This window comes from Pieris napi, chromosome 24, assembly GCF_905475465.1.
Source record: "Pieris napi chromosome 24, ilPieNapi1.2, whole genome shotgun sequence".
Taxonomy (NCBI): Eukaryota; Metazoa; Arthropoda; class Insecta; order Lepidoptera; family Pieridae; genus Pieris; species Pieris napi.
The window spans coordinates 4,316,821-4,338,224 of NC_062257.1; the positions used below are offsets into that span (position 1 = coordinate 4,316,821).

The 21,404-nt window shown below is 33.9% G+C and overlaps 1 protein-coding gene across 1 annotated transcript; it reads left to right on the plus strand.

The window, feature by feature from the left end:
• The first annotated feature begins 1,562 nt into the window (after positions 1-1,562).
• On the plus strand, positions 1,563-20,024 carry LOC125061879 (ras-like GTP-binding protein RhoL). The gene is made up of 5 exons (XM_047667515.1): positions 1,563-1,804; positions 13,007-13,121; positions 14,025-14,142; positions 15,544-15,622; positions 19,244-20,024. Exons 1-5 carry the CDS (start codon positions 1,689-1,691, stop codon positions 19,365-19,367), a joined length of 552 nt encoding a protein of 183 aa, XP_047523471.1. The 5' UTR covers positions 1,563-1,688; the 3' UTR covers positions 19,368-20,024.
• The last annotated feature ends 1,380 nt before the right edge of the window (positions 20,025-21,404 follow it).

The following is a 21,404-nucleotide window of genomic DNA, read 5'->3' on the forward strand; positions in this document are numbered from 1 at the left end:
AGAGAATAATAATAAATATTTATTTCAAATGTAAACTGAACTTTATTGACTATAATGACTCCTTTTCCAGTCTTTGATTATTTAATTGTAATTAATTATTTGCTTGCAATCAAAAACTATTTTTAATAATGCCAAAGAAGTATAACTTATTACGCGCGTACATAAGTACACGCACGCTTTTTCCATCTTCCCAAGTTTCTTGTTTGCGTTCTCTCTTTCTTCCTCCCACTGGGCCATTCCAAATAAGGATCTTCTTGATACATCTGCCATTACAAATGTGGGAAATGTGACTGGCCCATTTCAAGACCTATCAATGGTACTGAAGGAAGTAACTAGTTAATATAAATCTAAAGTAAAGATTGGACTAAACGGGCTATATTCGACATATAATTGTTACATTGAAATCGCGTTTTAAATTCAATAGTTATAAGATATATAAGAAAAATATATACATCTACGCAACGTTTTTGTTCAATGCAAAATATTGACGCCTTTTATCGTTAATTATGGTTAACAAAACGATTGTTTGACGTTTTTGTTGTTACGTTTGGTCAGGAAACGTCCACAGAATAATTATTGCAAATATTGTGACATGTGCCCCAATACAGTACAAATACAGTAGATCGGTAAGAATACAGTAAAATGTTTTAATTAGGAATTTATATCTAATAATATTATCTAATGACGTGGAATAAGTGATACATGTATCTTATGTTCCATAATAAACATATTTTATTTTATTTTATTGTCGTTTATAAAATAGAATATAAATAAAAATAGCCTTTATTCGATAGCTAAACTACACTAAGTCTATGCCATTTAAGTTATACACTAGTACATGACCTTCGACGGAGTGAAAACCTCCTCCGAATTCTTCCACTCTCTATTCCTCGCGACAATTTTACAATTCTGCCCGCTATCCCTTTTATTCCATTTTCCCATGTTTCTGGTGGGCGTCTTCTCTTTCTTCGCTGGGCCATTCCAAGTAAGGGTCTTCTTGACCCAACTGCCATCACAAATGCGGGAATTGTGACCGGCCCATTTACATTTTAACTCTTTTGTATGTTACGACGTGTTTTATGTTTGTTTGGCTTCGTATCACATCGTTTTAACTTTATTTTTAAGTTTTAATCGTACATACAATGATAATAAGGTTCTCAGTTAAAGAGTAATCGAAATACACTAAGGCTGAATTTCGACGGTAGAATCGTGCCAGCCGGGTGGGTCAAGAGTGCGATGCGGGCCTTTTAAGAATATTGGTACGCTCTTTTTGTGAAGGTCCCTTAGTCGAATTGGTTCGGAAATACTTTAGTGGGCAGCTGATTCCACATACACACATACAGCGTGGCAAAAACCATGGGCGGTATCACTTAACATCATATGCCCCCGCTCGTTGGCCCGTTCTATAAAATAAAGCACAACATTTCTACTGTTCATTTTAGAACAGTATTATTTGTACTATTCTTAATATCAGTAAATCTACTGCTATTACAGTAACTGAGAGACGGATCGAGCAGGCGCTTGCGCATCGCTATGACAAATCAGTTGAATCATTCGTATACTATTTTGAACACTTTGCATTCAACCGCGAAACTGTGCGCGCGCGCCGTCATACCGTTATCATTAGTGATAAGATCGTTACATCATTGTGATAAGGACCTGTTAAGTTTAATATGTGACTGTGGATTATGGGAATGGCAAGGAGATTGAAAATTACTGTGGTCGGTGATGGTATGGTGGGCAAAACATGCCTACTATATGTGTATACAAGGAATGAGTTCCCGACGGAGTATGTACCTACAGTGTGAGTACTTGTCACCTGTTTGATTGAAGTGTAGCTCATTGCGCATTCCGTGCATACTGCTTCTAATTCTGATCTTGTCGTGTCCTATTAACTACAAATCCCTTCTTATTCCATATTCAAAATACTATTTTCTATTACCAATTCCATCAAATTCCATATTCAAATTATTGTTATCTATCAAGTGGAAAATCCTCTTAATTCCATTTAAATCAATTTTCTATGCAGTACAAACTCCCCCGAATTCCAAATTCAAATTACTACCATTTATTAATTACAATTCCCCCGAATTCCATATTCAAATTACTATTTTATTTAAATAACAAATTCCCCCGAATTCCATATTCAAATAATACTGTTTTGTGTCAAATGCAAAATCCACCGAATTCCATATTCAAATCCCATTTCTATACAGTACAAATACCCCCGAATTCCAAATTCAAAATATAATTCGAATCCATTCAAAACTATTCCAATGCAATATTTATCGACAAGTAAAGTAAAGTAAAAATTAAACTTATAAAGACCTTAAATGTGAATCAGAAGTAGCAATAGCTCTGGGTCATTGAATCGTTAGTAGGTATTTGTTCTATGATTCAAGGCAATTTTTCCTTATGACGTCGCCCTTAGGTTTAATCGACAAAATGACTCAGATTTATTTGATGTAATTTTGAAAGATTAATGTCCATGAATAATTTTGTATGATATTAACACTGGATTGTGAGGTGCGGCATCTCATAGTGCGCGCGTAGATATAAAATTTCGACACAAATTTAGTAGTTCAGCCCTGCGATTCTGTAACTCACTTTTCGAACTCACACAGCGGTTTTCGCATCGGCGGTCGCTCTCAAATCAGTTGTGAAGCAGTCATTTTATGATTTGGCATTCTGATAAACAATAAACTACAAGCTCCCACCTTTTCAGAATGCCAAATCATAAAATGACTGCTTCACGACTGATTTGAGAGCGACCGCCGATGCGAAAACCGCTGTGTGAGTTCGAAAAGTGAGTTACAGAATCGCAGGGCTGTAGTAATTCACAACCAAGGTACATTAAGGACGCCTTCAATAGGCTATTAAAAATACGTTTAAACCCATCTCGGACACATATACTGTCAATACATTATAGAACATAGACTTTTAACGAACAATAGTTTAGTTTAAGCTATTAATTTGTTTTGTAGAAAATTAAGTCAACATAATTAGCCATAATTATTGTATAGGCTAGATTGTAATTCATGTAAAGTTGCCATCTCTTTTGTGAACATTATTGTAAAATTTAAAATTATTAAACTTATTATACTTATAACCGTAATTTCTAAAGCGCAAGTATCTATGTAGCTGCGGGAAATGTAATCTAACTATATACAGTAACTTACTAAGAGAAAGTTACGTATCGCCATATATATGTTGATTTATCTAAATATAAAATAACTATGCTTCTAGTTACAGTGCAGTATTCCCCAATTGGACGACTCATTGGAGTAGTGGTCCCGGGTTCGATCCCCGGCTGAGACGAACGTCGATGTGATAAGCATTTGGTGTTGTGCTTAGGTCTTGGGCGTTTAAATATGTATTTATATGTCTATCTATCTATAATATGTGTATCCGTTGCCTAGTACCCATAACACAAGCTTCACCAGCTTAGCATGGGACTAAATCAATTGGTGTGAATTGTCTTTAAAAAAAAAAAAAAATTTACTATACAGTAGAGAATTTACAAATTTTAATGTCTACAATGCAACAATTTCGTTAAAACTGCACGTAACATAATTTTGGGTTTTATGACCACAAAATTATACACAAACCATCCAGTTCGCAGCCTCCAACCAGTAGTAGGACTATATATGAGTTGAGTGGGTAGAGAGAAGAGGGAAATAAATTTTCTGCAATAAAAAAAAAATAAAAAAACGGTTCCCAAATGCCGCTCCGAAAATCTGCCGTCCTACTCAACCTGCTGGTAAATCTACTGGTACTATAAGTGTGTGTGATTTATGTGTGTTGTACCGTGTGTTACTAATGTTTTTCACTTTCTATAGGTAATTTTACTTGTGTTCCTATGGGCCCGTTTTACTCATATTGAATACTCTGTATTCAGTATAACACGTTTACGGTTTTAAAGCCATCATTCGGAAATTCCTAGATGCATCATCAATCAATTACAAAGATTATCCACCACTGTAGGAGTACGTTTGTTTACTGACCAAAACTAACATAGCAACTAACGTATTGTTAACTCAAACTATTGATATATCCTTATAACATACTAGCTGGCCTGGCGAACATCGTACCGCCTAACAGTCGATTCTTTATTTGTTTAAAATACTTATTCTGCTATTCGGGACACCGGTCTAGCTAGTAAGATAAAACAAAATAAAATTGATAAAACAACAAATACATTATGTCAAAAAATAAAAATGTACCTTCCCGGAACCCCTCCACTAACACTTGAACTTTATGCTATGGTATTAAAGTTCAAATTGACTTTTAAATATTATTACGAATATTTTGTATGGGAATATAGAAAAGTGTTGTTTTTAGACTTTTTCCACTCAATTTTTTTAATTTTTCTTCGTAACAACCATCCTCGTACTTCAAGGTATATTATAAAAAAAAATCAGACAAATCGGTCAAGCCGTTTTCATGTTATGTCGTGACAACGGAAAACGGGTTTCATTTTTATATATATAGATAAGGATAATATATACTTATACCGATTTCACCATTAGAATGCATGCATGTTCACTGACTGCCATAGGCTATATTACAATTTCAAAAAAAATAGGGATCCATAATAAAAATTCACACCTGTAAAAATTATCCATAAAAAATTTGTCATCGCATGCGCTGTGGAAACTATTGATAATAGAACCAAAAAATGTTGTACAGTATTATAGAACGTAGCACACAGAAAGATATAGAAACAGAAATAATGTTTTACCCATGGGCAATTGTATGTTGGCCTATCCCGTCACTCCAGAACATAAAATTATTTTGCTGCCACAATACAAAAACTACGTCAAATGTTGTGTATAGGGAAGTTCTACAAATAAATATCTTCTCTTATTAGATAATATTTTATAGAATAATATTTTATAGAAAAAAGTTTTGCATTTTTGTTTTTATTTTTAACAATTTATAATTTATTTATTTATTTATTTAATAACAGCACAATGGCCAAACTTAGACTAAAAAACACAATAAACAATACAATAAAATACAATTAAGATTTACAACACAGGGTAGCATTACCCCCTTATCGACTCCAGGTACACTCTGAAAGCACAGTATACCACCCTCATAAGCTTCCCAAACAGGTCGCTCTCCGGTGAAGAGTCGAGAAACCCATTAAGCAGTGAGAGTAGCCATGGAATGGGCGCTTGTTGTCGCTGGACAGTGCGAGCCGAACGCACAGCGAAAAGGTTATGTTTCCGGCAGCGGTAATATTTGTCCGGGACGTATAGCCTCATGATCTCTTCCAGCAAGTATGCGCTTTCCGTTTCATTCTTAATTACACTCAAACCAAACCTGACCACCAAGAAATCCCTACGAAGCTCTAATTAATTATACCCTAACACCCCCATCAAGAACTTTGTAGGGTAGAGGTAAGGAAAGAAATTGTATCTTCTTTTATACAGATTTCTCAGGAACTTCTTTTGAACTCGTTCAATCATATCCCCATAATACCTTTCATAAGGGGACCATATGACGCAGCTGGTTTCGAGAATTGGCCTTACTAATGATGAATATAGCACCCTAGTGGCAGTGTCCGTCAGACCAACCGAATTTCGCAGAACAAACCCTAATCTCCTAAAAGCAGCATCCGTAATCGTCCGAATATGCTCCGCAAATGAAAGATCGGGCACGAAAAGGACACCCAAGTCGCGGACTCTGTCTACGCGCCTAATAACTTTCGATCCTATGCCATAGTCGCAGAGTATTTTATTCGGAGAGGCACTAAAGGTCATCACTTCACATTTGTCATAGTTGAATTGGAGTTTATTTAATTCACTCCAATGCAGCAGTTCATCCAAATCAAGTTGCATACACAGACGATCATTGTCAGTCTCAATTATTTTAAAGACCTTAACGTCGTCAGCAAATAATAGTATTTTGGAATATTTGATAACGCTTGGAAGGTCGTTAATCATTATTAAAAATAGCAACGGTCCCAGGTTTGAACCCTGGCTAATACCAGAAATTGTTGGATAAGGCTGCGAAATATATTGACCATATTTAACATATTGGTTACGATTTGATAGGTAACTAGAAAAAAACTTAAGCAGAACAGGTCCACACCCAATTGCGGCCAGCTTTTGGAGAAGAATGTCGTTGTCTACTCGATCAAACGCTTTGTGGAAATCCAAATACACTACATCCACCTGACATCGCCTATCAATTTCACGCGATACCATGTCAGCCAAAGTCAATAGATTAGTATTAACTGATCTGCGTGGAATAATCAAGCTAAAAATTCCTGGACTGATGATAAAACTTTCATTACCTACTCTATGGCCTACAACGCACTAGCGGCTGGCCGCAATGCGGTGTGCCGCTGCGGCAGGCTGCGGTATATACGGTCTGCCGTAGCGGCATGCCGTATTCCGGCTAACCGTCCCTATTGCGGTCCTATTGCGGTCTGCCGCAATCGTCACTCGTCAGTGCTACTTGAAATATTGCGCATGATGGACGTTGAAGAAGTTGCGGCAGTTATTTATTTATATAATTGTAGAAAATATCGTAGAAAAATCTCTGCATAGTGTCTAGCGCAAGGAACAAGCGATGACTGAGGCGGGTAGGACGTGGTATTTGCGGCTAACCGCGCCGAGTGCGTGGAGGGACGCGGCGCGCCGCATCATTCAACCGGTGCGGCTAGCTCGCCGCAGCTCCAGATCAACCGGAGCGGTTGACGGTTGACCGCAAGTCAGTGCGTTGTTATCGTGCGGTTTCATGTAATAATCGATGTGCGGCCCGCCGCAGCGGCACACCGCATTGCGGCCAGCCGCTAGTGCGTTGTAGGTCTATAAAGCAGTTATTATGGTAATTCTAATAATAATAATTTATTGCAATAATATGGTACAAAAATGTGTAAGGTGGTACAATCGTAAGTTCGCATATTCTGCAACACACAATGGCGCGCAAATTTCTCTTTAAAGGAATTAAATTAAATTTAAACAATTCTTATATTATTTGTATCGTACATATCATACGTTATTAAATTGATATCAACTACAGTGTCCCACACAAATATTAATTTATTGAATAATACATTTTTCCCAAAAGAATAATACACCAAGTCGATTTTTAAAAAGTCTCGGAAGATCTCTTAATTCTTTTGGTAAATTATTGTAAATGCCATACAAAAGGTGTTTTTCCTAAACAGTTCCAGATTGATTTTTGGCACAGCCAATTTCTCCCCATGTCTACTTCGACAGATGTTTGGGGCCATCCATAAAGTACGTCACACGTTAATGGGGAGGGAGGGTATCACCGAAGTGTGACATCGTGTGACAAGGGGCATGGGGGGGGTCAATACTTTTGTGACGTCACATGTTAAAATTTAAAATACTAAAACGCAAAGTTTGGATGTGAATTAAAAATTTTAAATATTTACGAACTTGATCTATATTTATTAATAATTTAGCATTCTCGCTATGCGATAATCTCTCATGCAACGTCATTTAACTTCTAGAGCAGCGTTGTAATGCAAGTGAGACACTCAAATTCACGAGAATTTTGAATGGTAAGGACTTAAAGATAAATTTAAAAAATGTATGACGTCACATCAGGAGGGGGGGGGGGTTATAAAAATGTGACAACCTGTGACAAGGACGGGGGGAGGGGTTCAAAAGTCCTAAAATTCGTGTGACGTACTTTATGGATGGCCCCTAATTATAACTGTCGACTTAAAAATATGTATGTTTTTGTGCACGAATAAGGACATTTTCTATATACATTTAATCATCGTTTGAATAGAGTAATGTTAAATGCGCACATAGACAGAAATTCCATTGGTACACAGCCGGGGATCGAACCTGCGATCTCAGGGATGAGAGTCGCACTGTTCCAACACATCAATGCATTCTATATTGGTGACAAATCCTGTGCTAAGTATATCCTCGTCATCATTTCTCCCCATGCATCAACAACCTTACCGTCTCCTCAAGTCAGTCGATCTCCTAACTCTTATCCGATCAGACGTGCTTTTATTTGTGTTCTATTTTCTTTTTTTAACCTATTGTGGCCAACACTGCTAGGCTACTTAATTGTTCAGTCAATATTAAAACCTGTGGCATTGTTTTGAAATATTTATTATGCGACAGCATTGTTGCATTGTCTGCGATTTCCTTTAACTTCATAAACTGAATAAGTGTACACTGTAGATAGCTTATTGACGTTTTTTGGATTAATTTCTGCAGCGGAGTTTCATCATCGGACGTCGAGGCAGAATACGAAACGCCACCCGTATCACCTCGACGTCCGTCGTTCCACAATTGAGCGTAACACGTGGAACCAGCTGCTCAGTGAAGTATATAGGGTCCTTTAAGAAAAGAGTACCACATCCTAAAGCCGGCAACGCACTCGCGAGCCCTCTGGCATTGAGTGTCCATAGGCGGTTTCAATACCTCGTTAGTAAAATCTTTAATATTTGTATCAGAATAAAATGAAAATATGTCTAGTAATTCTGTAGATAATTTATAAAATCATTAGATAAAAACTGTGACAGTCACATTGCCAGAAGGCTCGAAAATGTGTTGTCGGCCTTTTAAGAATTGGTACGCTCTTTTCTTGAAGGACCCTAAGTCGAATTGGTTCGGAAATACTTCAGTGGGCAGCTGGTTCCACATAGTGGTGGAGCGCAGTAAAAGCATACTACGTATATATACTATAATTATAATATCGCTACTGTGAATATGTTTTATATATTAGTTTTACATACTTGTAGACAATTTAATAGATTTGACATATCATAAAAATTCAATAACAACCTTGTAACGGCCACTACTATATAAAATTATTGTGACACTATGTCCGTTCCCATACTCCTCCGAAATGGCTCGACCGATTCTTATGAAATTTGTTATGCATATTCATTAACTCTGAGAATCAGACAATATCTATTTTTCATCCCCCTAAGTTTTTATTTTTTTAGACAATTTTGTCTAAAATACATACAACCCTTAATTGTCACCCCTCTACGAACAACCCCTATTTTTTATTATAGTAGATAGTTATTTTTATCGAACTAAAAAATGTTTCCTAGAAATAGTATACATGGCAAAACGACGTTTGCCGGGTCAGCTAGTATAATTATTTCGAAGTTAATACTACACAATTAACTTTTTTCAATTCCGATTAATATTGTCATAACGAAAATTACGATTTCCTTACCCTAATTTCATTCAAAAGATTATAAACAATTTCTGTTTTTAAGAGTGACGCACGACGTCATTACAATGTTGTGTCAGTGAAGCTGACAGATGTCAAATGTGTTCATCAAAGTTGGCCTTGTTGGGTACGGCAGTTACCAAGGTCTTATGTATTTTGTAGTCAATGACCATAGCTGATTGTATTTTAACTAGACCTTTTAGTATACTTTCCGTAGAGTTACTTTAAAGTATTTAACTAATTTGATCTCTTTATAATTGTAGGACTAAATTTTGATCAACTAATTTATTTCATTTTATACAGTATTAACAATATTCTTAACCTATATATTAACTAGCGGACCCGACAGACGATGTCCTGCAAGATATTTCAAGCGGTTAGGATATTAAACAAAGTATGAAAGTACCGACTGCAGCGCCATCTGCCGGCCTGATTTGTGAATCTAAAACCATATAGGGCTCCACCCAAACGCATACAAAAAAAACATTCAAATCGGTGCAGCCGTTTAAGATGAGTTCAGTGAGTATCCTATCTTTTAAGCTAGATCAAACTGCACACGGTGTGAAAATTTGATTGAAATCGGTTAAGTAGTTTAGGAGTCCAGAGCGGACAAAAAACGTGACGCGTAATTTATATATATTAAGATAATAATATAACATGATAAATAGAAAATTAAAACTAATTTAAAAAGTTTGGTCTCGCTAGTGTACCTTTAATGATAGCAGGGTTAAATGAGGTATGATTGACAATATTTACAGGCTCAACTTACATTTTTAAAACATAGACAGCATTGTTTCTTTTAAAAATTAGCGTTTTTTTTTTTTTTTTAATTTATTTATTAGCCGGATACAAAGTCCATTGGCACAAAATTAGCGTTTAGTTGCAGTAGTTGACATCCTCAGTAAAGGTGAGATTAAGAAGTGACATATGTCAAAATCCAATACATTTTTGACGTATGGGCGTCAGATGAAGCATTAAGTATCGTTACAGAATCCAAATTCTAGGCGGCAACAAAAATTTACCGCGAAAAGGTCATTTGTCAAAGCGTGAATGTCAAGGTGGTATAACTGCATTATAATCTGTATTTGCTTTGTGTTACAAATTTAAATAAAACAAGGAACATAAACTGATATATTATATTTAAATATGTATTACGTTTTAGCTGCGGCCTGCGGCAGGATAAATTATATTTACGCAATTGTATTACTTAACCGCAAACGTGTTTACCGACTACGTAACAGGAGATTTCACAGCTGTCGCAAATGCACACATATAATAAGTCCTGTCAAATATTACAGATAAATATATACTGTTTTAGTTTTCCATGCAATGCTTGTCATTTTAAGTATCAATAGTAAAAGATTAAATACGTATAGTATTTAATTTAATAGAAATACAGTAACTATCAATGTAAATAATAATAAAATAAAATCGAGTATCAAGCAAGTTTAATCCACCAAATATATCAAACTTTTAGGGATACCATACTATTTTTTTTTAATTTGCCGCGCTTTTTCGTTATCTTCTTTCATTATCCAGACTCTATAGTTATTATAATTGTAAGATTCGCTAGCCGACTCCGACACTTCAAAATTATATTGGATTTTGATGAAACTTAGCGTATGTCAACATTCAATACGTTTTTGACATTTCGGAGTCACACATAGCGCTAAGAAGAAACTATATACCTTACTTAACTCGCCTGCAAATCGTGAGCGTTCAAAACGCTTCGATGGTTGGAAATTATAATATGTAATTTCGATTAATCTAAGTTTGCAAGCAGTTGGAATCGGAAGTTTAGAACAGCCCTGGTAAGCTGTCAGAAATCCAAACTAAACTAACAGATACACACAACTCACGAGAGAATGATAATTAAAAAACAATTTTGTATTTATGTTAGTGACACAACAAATTAAATTTAATCTTTTAATTACATAAATAATTTCCAGTAGCGCTTCAATCCTATACGGTTCTGGTGGTTTTTTTAATTTTATAATGATCATGTCACATGTTACAGCCCGTTCACACTAGTCGTAAGTCGCATAAGACTAAAAGTCGAATGCTCTGGTCACCATACACTTTATATGGAGCTGTTCACATTGGATGAGACGCGATTTTTAGTCTAATACGACTCAAAAAACCATCCGACGGGCCAGCGCCCGTTGTAAGACTAAAAATCGCGTCGAATCGTGCTCGCATATGTGTCTGCTTGTTGCTGTTCACACTAGTCGTTGAAAGTTGCTTGTGAAATTCTAAAATAATTAAAGAATTTTCGTTCGTCATTTCTTAATTCATGTATTAAATTTTTATAACTTCCCAAAGTCGATCTTTCTGTTAGGATTGGGTGCATCCAGTATTTTCTTGGAATTGACATTTTTTTCAACTTTTTTAATTTTCTTCGTAAGTAGTAGAGCACAACAAGTTCTTCGTCGGCGTCCATCTTTCGAATTCGCTATGTACCGAATGGCGCGAAACTACGACCTATACGACTCGCGACGCAGTGTGAACAGGCACATCAGACTTACGACTTTTAGCCATATGCGACTTACGACTAGTGTGAACGGGCTGTTATTTGGATTTGAGACTCGCCGACTTCCTTACTATCCCTTTACCGTAAGGAACCGTAAAGAAGTATAACTTCAATAAATTGTCGTATTAATAAATTGAACTCTCACCGTGAGATCGGAATCGCTGAATGTATTGGAAGTACAGAATAAGGGTCCAAGCCAAACGGATTATACCGTACTAAATGACCTTGATTGACATCTCACGTTTAACTGTCCGTCGCGCCCTTTAAATTAGATTCACGTTATTGCGAAATGTTGTTAAACTATGTAGTTACTGTTAATAAAATATAGTTCTCTTCATAGAAAACATTGAAATTTCGTTATTAGATTAATTAAAAATTGTTCTTGTACTTTGTGTTTTCAGCTAATAGCTCATATTAATGTGTCAATCAAAAACGGTAGACCTTTTATTGCGTCATATTTCTCCGTTCTCACACTAAAAATTTCTTTTTTCGCTTACGCTTTTATTAAACTGTGCTTTTTAGCGTTATGTTAACTAAAAATAGCCTCTCTGAACAACAATCTTTCCACCAATTTCTTCTGTCTTATTATCTCATTCACTTTTCATAATATATTGTGTCAAAAAATCTGTTTTTAAAGAATTATCCAAATCGGTGCTGTCATTAAAAAGTTATGCGTGTTTCGTACATTTTTGTTATATTTAGCAATTTATACAATTATTAATGACTAGCTGGTGCCTGCGACTTCGCCTGCGCAGGATTAGTATTTCGAGTAGCTTATATTAGTGCGCATTTAACATTAGCTCAAACGGTGAAGGAAAACATCGTGAGGAAACCGACATGTCTTAGACCAAAAAAGTCGACGGCGTGTGTCAGGCACTGGAGGCTGATCACCTAATAGATTTAAAAATTATCATGAAACAGATTCAGAAATCTGAGGCCAAGACCTAAAGAGGTTGTAGCGCCACTGATTTTTTTATATTAGTGTGGCGTAGAAAAGATCTACTAAAAATATTGACTATTTAAGACAAACATCATACATCATGTGTAACTCTAGCGGTTTTGGCAGCGCACGCCAGAATAGCTCGCAGATGGTAGATCTTTTCCTACTTACTTGATATTTTGGATTCACACAATATCCTTATAAATTGTAGCCTATGTGTTATTCAGATGTATAAGCTATATTATAGTAAAGTTTCATTTAAATCCATTCAGTACTTTTTACGTGAAAGGGTAACAAACTTTACAAACTTTTGCGTTTATAATATTATTAATTTAATTTGATTTCAGATTTGACAATTACGTGGGTCACATAATAGTTGACGGCGAAGAAGTGGAGATGGCTCTATGGGACACAGCTGGACAAGAGGATTACGAACGACTCAGGCCTTTATCCTATAATAGCGTGAGTTTTATAAATATTAAGATTATTTTTGACGATGAGAGAAGGTTTAAGAAAATTTCTGGAGCTTACAAAGAGACAGCGGCAACGTAACTAACTACATGCCGAAGAACGCGTCAAAGCTTACTGATGTCCAGATTAAGCATTCTGATAACAAGCTAGGATATCCATTGCTCCCCTCGCACTTTAAAATCAATTTTCTTTTAGTTTTTGAAGTTATACTTCTTTAGGCGCGTTCGAAAAATTGATGAGAGTAAAATTTTACGATGCGCGCGCACCGTGATACAAAATTAACAGAATGAAGTTGCCCACGGAAGATGCTACGGCATTGGGCAAAATTCAAAAACAACATTCGAATAATAATAGAATTTATGTTACACTTAATGTTAGAGAATAATAATAAATATATATTTAATTTTTCAAATGTAAACTGAACTTTATTGACTATAATGACTCCTTTTCCAGTCTTTGATTATTTAATTGTAATTAATTATTTGCATGCAATCAAAAACTATTTTTAATAATGCCAAAGAAGTAACTTCTTACGCGCGTACATAAGTACACGCACCCTTTTTTTCTTATATTATCTCTTCGTGTATGTCATGTTCGCCTTGTGCTTGTCAAATTAAAAATAGTATATTGTGCTTCTTTACCAATGTATCAGTGTGTCGAAACGTTGGCAAGCTTTTATCAATAAAATTTAAAAACAAGTCCTGCGCCGCGTCTATATGAATAGGGATTTGTGGGGGGGTCACCAATATCTAGTAATAACTTCTTCATGATGAAGGTTTAGGTATAAAATAAATAATATGTCAAGTTTACGGGGGAAGCTTAGTCACTAGTACTTTATAAATATAATCTTTTCACTTTTGAGTAAGGAGGATTTAACGTTATAATATATTTCAGACGAATTGTTTTTTGGTGTGCTACTCTGTGGGCAGTCGATCATCATATGAAAATGTTATTCACAAATGGTATCCCGAATTGAAGCATTTTAGTTCATCAGTACCTATTGTACTAGTTGGTAAGTGTATTTAATTATATAAAGAATTTAATTAAATCTAAATCTAAAGTTAGGTAAAATTTTCAATTAAATGTGACCTCATCAAATAATTTTTCGAAGTTTGAACTACTCAATTATCTTTTTTCAATTCCGTTTACATATTTATTGTAATAATAACTAATAAACTATATGAAATATATGATTTAAAAAAATATGATTTAAAGAGTAAACTGAACGTCATTACAATGTTGCAGTGAAGCTAAAACTGACAGTTGTCAAATGTGGTCTATTAAATCGTCAATGTCACTTCTGACACTAAAACAGCCTCAATTTAAGACTTATAAGTAATTCTAAGGAAAGGTTTAATTAAAAAAAAAACACCTTAGAACGGATATAACATAAATTAGGGTAAAACAAGTTTATCATTTTAAAAACATATATTTCACTTACACAAACAAAAAGTAAAATATATCACTCCACCTCCGTACGCTGTATCAAAGTCCATCTACCAAAAAACTCCGCGGGCGTATAAGGAACGGGCCCACAAAGTCGAATCGTAAATGTAACTATACATTTATGTATATTAGCTACATGGGCGTATTTGGAAATAAACAGAAGCACATATGCATCATTCAATATCATAGTCAGAGTGTTGGCCTAGGCTTGGCATGAGTGAGCACCAACCTTCTGTCAATGTCATAACGCTCGTACGGTGAGGGAAAACTTAATGAGGAAACCGGCACACCTTTAGACCCAAATACAATACAATGTAGACGAAATTTGTCAGGTGCGGGCTGATCACAAACTTGCCTATTAGAAAAAACAGATCACGTAACAGACGTAACAGATACAGAATATTCTGTATCTGTTACCTCAACAAGAAGGTTTATTTGTGTCACCGTAAAATTGTAAAAACCGTTAGATTGTAATCTATCTCGCGAGATTGTAAACTGTCGAAAGATTGTCAACTCAACATACTGCTTGCAATTTAACGTATTATTATTCGGTAGTTATATGAAATTGTTGGGAAGTAAAATTAATCTGTAATTGACCAAAGAAGTTTGAATGATAACTAAGTTAGTGTAGTACAATCTACCGAATACCGATAACCGATAACCGATAGATTACAATCTAACGGTTTTTACGATTTTACGTTAACATTTATAATACGTAATATTGTCGTTCACAACCTTGACGAAGGCCACAGATTCGATATTTCTGATTTTATTTTCCACTCATTCGACGCAGACGGATTATACACACTATGATAACGTTTGATACTTTGTCAAACTCATATTATATATTTTTAATATGTGAAATCGACTTCAGTAATATGTAACTGAAGTACGAAAATATACTAACCAAACTATTGTTAGATATGTATTAAATAAGGTCAAAGTTAATTAAAACATATTATTTCAGCGACAAAAACGGATTTGCGTAATACAGGAAAAGCTGTGATAACGACACAAGAGGGAAAACAGTTGAAAAGAAAAATACGGTGAGTTTAAAACGAATTAATTTAGCCTAGTAAAAGCAAGAATTATTATTGTTAGAATCGATTAAGAGTTTTTAGATTAATGGTTGATGACTTTAAATAACCCTCATGGGGTATACACAGAGTAATTCGCTAATCGCTTACTTATTATCGAAATTTGTATTTCAATTGGTTACTACTCAAAATACGTTATCTCACAAACTATTAAACAATTTCTATTTTAAATAGTAAAACGTCATTACAATGGTGTCAGATGTCAAATGTCAAATGTGATCTATTAAATGTCCTTGTCACGAAATCTGAAGGCCAGACTTTTAAAGGTTGTAGCTTCATTGATTTAAGGTCAAAGATTGCTTTATAAATTCCAGCCGAAATAGTTATGAAAAGCAATTATGGTATGAACGGATAGATTTTATTCCACAGATAAATATGCCTTATCGAATCAAAAACTTTGATAACTAATTTATAAAACCATAATGCTCGTTAGTAATTAAGTCTGAAGAGTACGCTTTCTTAATCTACATTAAACAAAATCAGGCTAAACTAAAATTCGTGTAGTTTTGAAGAAAATTGGAAGTCACAAAGTAACCCTAGAATACACACCGAAGCTCGGTTTTTTTATGAAATCTGTAAATTGTATTATCTATGACCCTTAGATCCGGCCAAACACTTCCAAATTTTAGATAAGGAAAAAGATGAATAAAAGTAAAATTTAAAATCCGTTTGTCTTTCATTGTTGAGATAAAAAAATATAATGATATCATGGACGGGTGTCGGCAGCTGCCATATCACCATTATCATTCACAGATAAAAAATCGCTCAACACTAACTTCCGTCCATGACTTTACACAGCACAATAAACTTAAAATTTAATAGTTAACATAATAGGGAATTTGATAAGATTAAAAAAAATATATTCATATTATTTATTAGTGACTATAGAAGATAGAGATTGTTATTTTTAATTCTTTTAAGTATTGACTTTAAAAGTTCATGATGGAAGATGGCATCGTACCGTTTTTTTCATTCTGTCAAAGCCTAGTGTATACTAGAATGTTCTGTCAGTGAATTTTGAAGAAAGTAAAGTTCATCTGTGAAATAGTATCTATTAATTAAAACTTAGCACGAATTCGAATTCTTAAACGGAATACAGATTGGCTGTAAAACTTAAACAATTTTGTATAACGCGCAGTCATATTTAATATGGTAGCATTATAATATGTGATCCATTCACAAGGCATTGAAAGATCGTTCACTCGACACCTTCCATTCTTTAGTATAGGATTTTCTCTTAGGCACCCTTACCACCAGCGACTCTAGCCGGAGATCTCTAGCCAGTGTTACGTTCTTATATAGATACTAGCTGACCCTACATATATTATTTGTAGAAAACATTTTTTTAGTTCAATAAAAATAACTATCTACTATAGTAAAAAAGGGGTTGATCGTAGAGGGGTGACAATTAAGGGTTGTATGTATTTTTGTATATATACATGTGTCTTTACTAAGACATCATGGAACATTACAATCTAGCCTAACTTAAGACTAATAAGTAATTTAAGTCTAACCTAATTTATCTGTATCATAAAAAAATAAAAATAAAGAGTTTTGTCTAAAAAATAAAAATAGAAATTTGGGAGTGGGACCACCCTTAACATTTAGGGGGATGAAAAATAGATGTTGTCCGATTCTCAGACTTACTGAATATGCATAAAAATGTGTAAGAATCAGTCGAGCCGTGGTCGGAGGAGTATGGGAACGAACATTGTTACACGAGAATTTTATATATTACTGTGAAATGGTCAAATTCAGAATATTAACATTGTCGTCCCTTATTCATTTTCAAGGTTAAAAATCAGCAGAATCTTCCAAATTCCGTCTGTAAAAGCAATCTAGCAATTCTTCGCGAATACACAAAATAAAAATGCTATTCGGTATGATCAATTATTTAAAAGCGTTGTTAAGCGCCCATCGGGTACCTAATCCGCATGTTAAGACCATTTTTAAATAGGTAGGTACATATCGTAAAATTTAAAACTTTTTTAAATTTAATAAAAAAACGACGTTTTAAGAACAGGTTAAATTTAATGATTTCTTTGTTACTGATGTTTTTTTTTGAGAGTATTTGGTATTTAAACCAAAAAAAGAATTACATAAAACCTTTTCAAAGATTACAAAAACAAAATATATCGCACTTTGGTATGCATTAATATTAAATGAAGATTCAATTCGAAAAATAATGTCTCTTTTATTTATCCACAAAATTCCACAGGAGTGATAAGGATAGAACATTCAACTACATGAATGAACTGTTGTCGATAAATTTTAGTCGTTAATTACATATAGTTTTGTGTTTCACGATGATTGTATTCTGGGCAGTGGCCGGTCGCTCGATAAGCGAGAGATAAGAATTGTGATTACAATGTACCAATAGTAATGATGAAAGTTTATGTTCCATTATATATTATTCGCGGTTTTACGTTACCATTAGTAGTTTTCTTTTCCACCAAAAATCTTAAAATTAATCTTCAAGATACCAAAATGGTATTCATGACATGACATAGGCATATTTCAATTCTAATTTAAAAATAGAATCACGTTAAAAAACTTATTCTATAGTGCTTTTCATGAAAGAAGTCCCGCGGATATTTTTGGAACTAAATTTGACAGGTCGGCAATGTTGTCATTCGTCGATGTTATCAAGTTCGTTTGTTGTGGTAGATTTTTGTGAATTTTTAACTAGCTTAGTGCATTTTAAATATTGATTACAATGCCAAAAGTTGTAAAAAGTTCGGCTCGAGAAATGATATTAAAGGTGAAAGAGTTCTGTGAAGCGGAACATAAGAATCAAGGTGTTTTAGTACAACTAAACAATGTTCGGAAGAGAATTGCCGCCAAAACAGGTACTTTTTAGAGTTGCCATTTAATATTTTTTTGCTGTATTGATGGGACTTTTATGATATAAATTCGTTTTTGCGACAAAATTGAACAAATACATAACGTGATGAAACTAGGTAACTGAAATTAAAACATATATTACATAAGCATTATAAACTTAAAGTTATTATTATTTTTAGTTGTTCATAATTTAATTGCAGGTGTGTCAGAAATAACTATAACAAGAATTACAAACGAAGGTATAACAGCGGTGTGTACTTCGAAAAAAATTGTAACCCAACAATTTTGCAATAAAACTCTGAATAAAAAATTGTATTGCTTTTCTTTACCCTATCTTCTCAACTTTTCCCTGTAAGTAGGTAGAACACCGCTAATATAAGTAAATAAATATGTATATACTTTTTACATAACAGAAATATTGTTTCATCGAAGTATGCAGAAAATAATATTACTTGATAAATTACATCTGCTAAATGTAAATAAAATAGGTAAATTTTTTACTCATAAATGGCAACATTACGTCATGCGATTGCAGCGCCGCGTCTGGGGGACTTCTTTCGTGAAAAGGACTATACAAAACATTTGTTTTTGTGACAATTATTCGCCTGGGGGCAGGCTTAAGTATTTCGCCGTATGATAAACAATAGCTTTTTCGCCATGAAAAAAAATCTTTAGTCGCTTGGAATAGAACCATATTTTATTAATTATTTTAATATCTCATTTCAGAGCTGCCCAGCTGGTGGAGTGTTCGGCTTTAGAAAGAGTCAATATGCACGAAGTATTCGAAGAGGCGGTGAGAGCAGCGATCAAGAAGAAGCCAGTAACTAAAAGAACTTGTCAATTTCTCTAAGAAAACGACGATTCTGATGTACATAGTTATCCGATATGACTACTTATACTAACTGCGCCGATACTCTGTAACCTTCCATGACGATAGCGACACCCACCCCGACTTTTTTAGTGTTCTGTGAAAATTCGTCTGCTCAATATCGCAACTTTGGAATCACGCGGTACAATAACTCAACATAGGGGTCGTAATCGCTATTGAGAGTAACAGAGTACCGGCGCTGTTTCATGATAACATTGAATTATTGTAAATTTTATAATGCAAAAAGATTTAATTTTGTATCAGTCATGCTTTGATTGTCATAGTATATAGCTCTAACATTCCGTTTTAGATTCGTAATACTTCCCCAAAGATTCGCCAAAAAGAGTCTTGTAAATATACTATGAAGATAAATTTTCACACGCTGTTTAGCTTTTTTTTTTAAATCAAAAAAGGCACAGTACCCTTACCACGAATAATATATAAAAGTTAACCGCGGCGTCGTCAATAGGTTAAGAAAAACTTAATAGACGGACGAACGTATATATTTTTGTAATAAACAATAAAATTTATTATTTACTTTGTGTACAGGATAGTAAAACATGTCGTTTTGTAATGACACTTTATTAATTAAACCATTATATATAGTTATTTTCTCTAATATGGTCCACAATCCCGTGGGGCCATTTGACGCAAACAAAATGGTCGCGCAACAAAACCCGCCATTTTCTTCATTTCAGTTGTCAATAATATCTATCGTAACTCACATGTTACGACAGATATTATCGTAATGTTTGTGCCAAGGGTACTGTCCGATATAACATATTTTTATTATATAGACTATAGATGTGTCAAGCGTTGATCACCATAGTCAAAAAATATTAGAACATTCTTTGTTGTCACTTGTCATAAGCAATTATTTTAACAATGTAAAAACAATATGTTGGTAAAGAACGCGTGACGCCTCATTAAATCCTTAATTTTCGCCTTTTGTAAAAGAAATTTCAGTGCTAGTTTCAAGAAATCACAACTAAGAAATTAGGAGTTTTTTTCTTTATTATCAATAATTTTCTTTATTATCAATAAGTAACTTAAAAATATACTATAATTTTTACAACGAAGACAACATCAATTGCTTCAAAGATATTTTACACTTTCTGAGACGCGCCACCTATCGGATTCATAGTGAATGATTTATCCACTGCAATGCAATATAACGTGCCAAAGTTTAAAAGAGATTATTTAATGTTCAATCCGATTTCGATTTTTATAATAGAAATTAAATACATATTTATATTTACTAATTATAGTTCGGTTAGAGATTTTTAAGGTATATAATAGTTTTAATCTACTTAAAAGTATGTGATTGTTTTATAATGTCATTCTTTATAACAGTATTTTTAATTATATTTCCTTAAAAAAAAAAATTAAGGCATTTTTAATTATTAATATTAAAGATAAAACCCATAATTAACGATATAAAGCTAATGTTGGATTTAAGTTCATCAACGGCTCCGTTAAAAGCAAAGAAATTTAAGTACATTACGAAGAGCGGGAATTTTTAAAATTGTCATACGTAATCATATTTTCCAGACCCAAAAATGAACTAATCCATTATTAGTTGATTAGATTAGTTTTTTTGGTCATATCAGCATAATACTTTTATTTCTTTGATTCTAAGTGATTGTAATATAAAGGAATTTATATTAAAACCAAAACAGTGTACTAGAGATTAAATAAGGACAACATATAGGTTCGATAAAAAACCTTAAGCGTCTATTTTTAGTAAAAAAAATAATTTAATCATATAGGTAACACAATGAAAACTTATGACTCGTCAGTAAAGAAATACATATTAATTTTACAGTCTACGGCCCCGATTCTATTACCTTTAATAAATGATTATATCCATTACACATTATTGGTATTTTTCAATTTATTGAACTCTGCAAACGTTTTCAATATTACAATCTCAACAGTTATGTGAGCAAAAGAGGTTTTATGTTGTTTAAGACATCATGTTATAAAAAAATATCACTTCCATTTCAATCCTTGTTGGAA